The 6053-nt window shown below is 51.9% G+C and overlaps 1 protein-coding gene across 1 annotated transcript in view; it reads right to left on the bottom strand.

Moving 5' to 3' along the window:
- Nucleotides 1–662: 662 nt before the first annotated feature.
- cacna1ha (calcium channel, voltage-dependent, T type, alpha 1H subunit a) overlaps nt 663–6053 on the bottom strand; it is a 119568-nt gene continuing 114177 nt past the window's right edge. Inside the window, 7 exon segments of the mRNA XM_034539760.1 lie at nt 663–2686; nt 2688–2810; nt 2967–3124; nt 3497–3659; nt 3754–3894; nt 4017–4175; nt 5107–5228. Of these exon segments, the coding sequence (XP_034395651.1) occupies nt 1433–2686; nt 2688–2810; nt 2967–3124; nt 3497–3659; nt 3754–3894; nt 4017–4175; nt 5107–5228 (2120 nt within the window). The 3' untranslated portion in view covers nt 663–1432.

Below are 6053 nucleotides of genomic sequence, written 5' to 3'. Positions count from 1 at the left end.
GTGTCGGAGCTGATCCAGCTCGAAAAAAAAAACAGCTGCGGAAGGGCGGCTCAGAGATGACTTTTTCTATTTTCATAATTCTGGATGTTGAACATGTTGTGTTTTCCTTCGAGTCAGCAGCTCACAGAGATATTTAAATGCCCGCAAGGTTGTTATTTCCTAATTCATCTGCACGAATGAACACATTGAGTATTTGTTCTGTGTTGCATCAACTTACTACAAGGAAAAAGAACACAGATTGATTATTTTTGACGTCAGTATGAAAAAAAAAAAACATCTCAAAATGAATGTGTCTTGCATCACTGAGCCCGCTTCGTTAAGTCTGTTATTTAGACACCAAATACATAGAAATCTGAGACAAAGATACAGAAAACACAGCGACACCCCTGTTCTCATCTTTTCTGTTTGTTTTTTTTTAAAAATAGAAAAATAAAAATCCCGCTCCTCGACCTCCCGCTCGCCCCGCGGAGAGGAGGGTCTCTCTCCCATCGCCGCTCTCTCTCCCCGACTTTGAAAAAGAAGACGTACATTCACAAAGAGGACGACGGAGGGAACACAAGCAACTCGAAATTCAGATTTTGTGTGCAAAAAACATTTTTTTTTTTAGATCTCTATAAAAATATGTGCATATGGATAGAGCTATTTTTTTAAATCTCACCAAATACAGTATTTTCCTTTTTATTATTTACACTGCACAGATACACACATAAACATAAACTACCTGCTTCCCCTCTCTGTGTCGTTTGCAGGCGTAAGAATAACAACATGGCCGACTTCCACGACGACGCCGGATTGTGACATTACTCGCACACATCGGAGAAATAAAACGCAGACGCACACACGCACACGCACACGCACACGCACACACACACACACACACACACTGCTCCGATCAATGTGATCGAGGAGCAGAGGAGGGGCGAGCAGAACTTCTGCAGAAAAACCTGAAGTTGCATATCCCACAATTCCCCCCCACGCTCGCATCTCACAAAAAACACTTCTTGTAAAAAGTCAGAGGTTGTCAGCCAGACGCTGCTTCCTGATTGGCTCGCGTGGGTGAGGACAGTGTGTCCCAAAAAAAAGAAAAAGAAAACTTTGGCTACGGAGTTAGGTGGCTTTAGTCCTGGCGTGTTGTCGGTTATTCGTCCCAAAACACACCATGTACAGTGGGTACTGTTTGACTGGTACCGCCTCCAGTGGACCCGCTGTCCTTCAAGCTGGGATTTAGGAAGATGGGTCCACTGTCTGTTATTCTAGGGTGGGACTGTACCAGTGTCTCTCTGAAAAGAATAAGTCATGTCTTTTCAGTATTCAAAAACAAATCCTTCTACCGGAAAACTTCTCTCGTTTTCCACCCAGCGCCAATCGTTGCTGAGGTCAGCCTCCCGACTTCTTGTAGGACCAATGGATTCACTTCCTGGAGGCCCCATGGTCACTGGGCGGTCCTCCGATTCTTTGCGCTGAACCCCGCACCGCCTCCCAGTCTGTTGTCGAAGGGCGACGAGCAGGTGGCCGCGTCGGCGTCTGACAGGCCGGCCGACAGGCCGCTCATGTATCTGGACTGCGGTTGGTCGAAGGTGAACTGGGGGAGGGGGATGTACTCCCCCGAGAGCGAGGAGTGCCTCGCCGCGGGGGAGAGGGAGTGCGTCTGCGAGAAAGGCCTCGGGACGAGAGGTGCGTGCGGCTGGATGAAGATGTTCGGGCTGATGGGGACGTGCGGGGGCGTCGGTGCGGACGCGTGAGGCGGAGTGTACGTCCGAGAGTGCGTCGGGGTGGACGCCGGCGAGGGCGCCCGCTGCGGCACGTGGAGGGGCGTGTGCAGCGTCTGCGAATCCGCCGGGGCGTCTGCCACGTTGGACGGCGCGTGCGGGCTCAGGTCGTAGGACGGCGTCCTGCGTCTCAGCAGCGTGCTCCCGTCGGCCGATTTTGGGGGCGAGGCCATTCGGGGGTGTTCCCTCTCACAGGGCGGGTGGATGGAAATACACGGAGGGCTCATCTTCTTCTTCCGGTGGCCGCCCCCGACCGACTGCACCCTCACGGGAAACGCCTGCCCGCCTTTCTCCGACCGGTGGGCCTCCCACGCAAAGTGCTGGTCGTCGCTGGCGACGCCGGCCTGCGGGAGGCAGACCTCGATGGAGTGGCGCCGCTGGTCGTCAGGGTGACCGGCAGACAGCGATGGCGGTTCGTCCCGGAAGGCCTGGTTGTCGACGCTCAGAACCTTCCTCAAGTCGCGGTCCGCCAGTCCGAGCAGACCGAGCGCGCTCCTCGAGGAGGAAGGCGGCAGCGGGGGAGGAGGAGGGGAGGAGGAGGAGGAGTTGAGAGAGTGTGGCGTGGCGTAGGGGGAGAGGGAGTGGCTGCGGCCGGCCTTCCCTCTGCCCTCCTGACCCCCGTCCTCCTCGTCCCTCCACCTGAGGCGGGCGGAGCTGGTGATGTGATACACCTCCTCATCCGCCGGGTCGCAGAGGGAGACGGCCGAGGGCGGTCGAGGTCTCCGAAGGCTGGCGGGGCGCAGGGGGAGGCGGGGCGAGGGAGGCGGAGGGAGAAGAAGCGAGGGGGATGACGGCGGAGGAGGGAGGGAAGAGGGGGAGGACAGCAGCGGATGCAGAGAGGACGGAGAGGGAGGAGGGAAGCGGGAAGGAGAGCAGGGTGGTAGAGGGAGGGCCGAGGGCGAGGGGGAGGGGGGGGGGAGGAGGAGGAGGAGGCAGGAGAGATGGGGAGGTGGTCTGAGGAGAGAGGGGAGAAAGGGGAGGCAGGTGGACCGAGTTGGGCCTCTCCTGTTGCGACTCCACAAAATCCAATTTAACTGCCACCTGCAACAAGAACAGGAAAGAAACACAAGATCAATAAATCTATACGGACATTATAATAATATAATATATAATAATATAATAAGATAATACATAACAAGCACGATAATGTTTGTTTCCACATCAACGTATGCGGCCAGCGGAAACGGGGTCTCTCACCTGTCTGCGCAGGGCCAGTGGGGAGGGGCCGGGCGTGGGCGGGGCAATGCGGGGCAGGGTGAGGGAGGGAGGCTGCCGGGGGAGAACGGGGGAGGAGTCAGGAACCTGCAGCAGCGCGCGGCTCTCACACGGCTGCGAGCGGACCGACGTCACCGAGCCTGAAGGCGACGAAACGGGTCAGAATCACACAACGAACATAAATTCAGAATTGGGGCTTTAAAGTGTTTTTGTTGGATAAAAAACTAACAACTAAACTTAAGAACTACTGCGAGACGCACAGACTCCTTCATTAAAGTGAAATTAGAATATTAGTCAGCTGTGGTTTTAATTTAGTTAGCTATAAAAAAAATACATATTTCACTAACATGTATACATGAATAAAAGATGACCACATTACAAAGCACCTGTAGGCATTGATCTACTTTAGAACATGTTTATGGAATATGATGAGCATCTCTGTTAGAAACCAATAATAAAGCTCGTCACATGGTTCAATTCCCCAAACAGATGACCTAATATAAAAAAGATACCTGAATGCTGGTGCTGGGGGCTGAGCTCCACCTCCTCCAGAGGGTAGGGGGCGCTGGCGGGCCGCACGGGCCGGAACATGTAGCTGTCGTTGGGCAGAGAGTGCATCCTGGATACGGACATCTTCCTTGACGACAGCAGGTCCCCGTAGTGCACCTCTTCCTCCTGCAGGGGGAGACAGAGACCGCAGAGTCGTATTCCATCTTCTTTTATGTGCTACCGGTGTAGATTGACAGGTGGTCGAGTGTCCTGATCCTACCTGCCCAGGTGAGTGTGGACACGGCCCGACGTAGGCTCCTCCCACTGAACTGTTGTCGGACGTCGCGCTTAATTTGCGCTCCCTCTCCATCGCCATCTCCAAGGCGATCTCTGCATCCATCTCCGCATCCTCTTTCGCCTCCTGCGAAAACAGTAGAAGCCCTTTTAACTCCCCGAAGTGCATTAAATAACTTTTAATAAGCTGTGTGTGTGTGTGTGTGTCTCTGGCTGTTCCCAGACCTGCGTCCGATTACTGTACCGCACCTTGTTGCTCTCCTCCAGGTGTTTCATCAGGACCGCCACGACCACGTTGACCAGCACGAACTGGGCCATGAGCACGAACGTGACGAAGTACATCGGGGAGATCAGAGGCAGGTAGGAGAGACAGTGGCGCTCGTCTTTGTGACACTCCCTCAACGTGTCCTTGACACACACACACACACACACACACAGCATTAGGCCGTCATCACTGACTCCTCTAATGTGTGTTCTTCACCGCACAAAACCACGTCAGCCAAATACAACAAACACTGAGTTCTATACATTTTACGTGTTACTCCTATTATTATAATTATTATTAACTCACTTTACCGCCTCCATAAATAGTTGTATTGTCACTATCATTCTATCACATCCACTGCTGTTGTTATATATGAATCATTTACATCATATACGTGTGTAAAGGCGGGTTGGTAATCTATTAGCAAGCTTGATTTTTTTTAAATACTCCAAAACGCAGCCAACTCTTTTCCAATGAAAGCAGCTGGATCCAAAGGTGGCTAAAGCCCGCCCCCTTCAGGCCTCCCTAAGCCACCCCCCCCCCCCCCCCCCCCCCCCCAAAAAAATATAATGAATGTAAACAGCAGCTTGTGGGAAGACTCCGCAGACAAGTAATGAGTACACGGGCAGATTACACAAAGACAGGCAGGTAGATTATTATCTAATTACTACATTATTATATTCATATAATATATTACATTCAGCACCTTACAGTCCGGCAAGAGCCACAAACACCGGATTTTATTCTCTTTTCCCTTTGGCAGAGCATTTGATTGGTGATTGCTGTAGAAATATCAAAAGCCGATTCCCCCCCCCCCCCCCCCCCCCCCTCCCTACCTCCTGTCTTTAAGGACGTTTATATGATGATTACATCAGTATAACATTGTTTAATAAAGTAAAACTTAAGATGTGAAAGTGTTGACATCGCTCGGCTCTAAGCCACTTTATTACTTCATAATTGGTTTTGGAGGTCATTTGCTCTGTGTGGTTATGAGATAATCTAGTCATCATGTGCGTGTGTGTGTGAGTGTGCGTGTGTGTGTGTGTGTGTGTGCGCGCGTGTGCGTGTTCATACTTTCATAATCCCGTTCCAGTTGTCTCCCGTGGACACTCGGAACAGTGTGAGGAAGGCCATCCCAAAGTTGGCGAAGGTGGCGTGGCGACTCAGGCCCTCACACGGGTTGTGTTCAGTGCACTCTGAGCGACACACAGACGGGGAACACACACGGGAATTAAACCGGCGAGTTGCACTCAGGAAGCCGAATGAACGCACACAAGCGGCTGCTCGGCGGTTGCGGAGGTCAGTCTCAAGGTCAACGAGAGCCGTGGCGCTCAGAGGGAGACGGGAGACGGCGGCTTTCCATCGTAACAACGATCAAACGGCATCAAACTGTTTCCACGCGGCTCCTTTTCATGCAAAACTACAATACGCAGAACAAAAAAAGACCTTATAAAAGATTTTATAGAATGAGAAAAGAAAAGAAAAGGACGGATTCTTTTTTTTTAAAACTAATAACCTAGATGACAGAACATGAAACCAGTGTGAATGCAAAAAGCTAAAAAATATCAACCGTCACGCCTCCAGCGGGCAGAAATAAAGTCGGTATCTTCCAGAGATCATTTAAATTTAGATTCAGATCCAAACTGAAATCCATCGAAGACGTGCGTCTGGACGTTTCCCCTCGCCCGTGACACTTCTGCAGGCCACGGCGTTTAACTCCCACAATGCAGCATCGCCCCGTGTCTTACGTCTCCCAAAAGGAGCTCCAGATCTCACGATGTCCTCGTTCCCCCCTTCGGAGGGCAGAAAGATTATCCACGTGCACGCTGACCCCTAATTGGCTCATTCAAGTGGAGGCCGCTACCGCTCTACATCTCATTGCTCGGGATCAACCGGCTCATTCAATCACAGCCACGAGTGTCCAACACGAGGTGAGGAGGCAGCGCAGAACCCCAAAAGGCCCCCGAGCTGCACTGGAATGTTCTCCAGCAAGAACAAAGCGTGACAGCGTTCACAGCCTC

The sequence above is a fragment of the Cyclopterus lumpus genome, chromosome 8 (genome assembly GCF_009769545.1).
Source record: "Cyclopterus lumpus isolate fCycLum1 chromosome 8, fCycLum1.pri, whole genome shotgun sequence".
Lineage (NCBI taxonomy): Eukaryota > Metazoa > Chordata > Actinopteri > Perciformes > Cyclopteridae > Cyclopterus > Cyclopterus lumpus.
The sequence above is the reverse complement of the archived record's forward strand: the minus strand, read 5'-3'. Positions and strand labels throughout refer to the sequence as shown.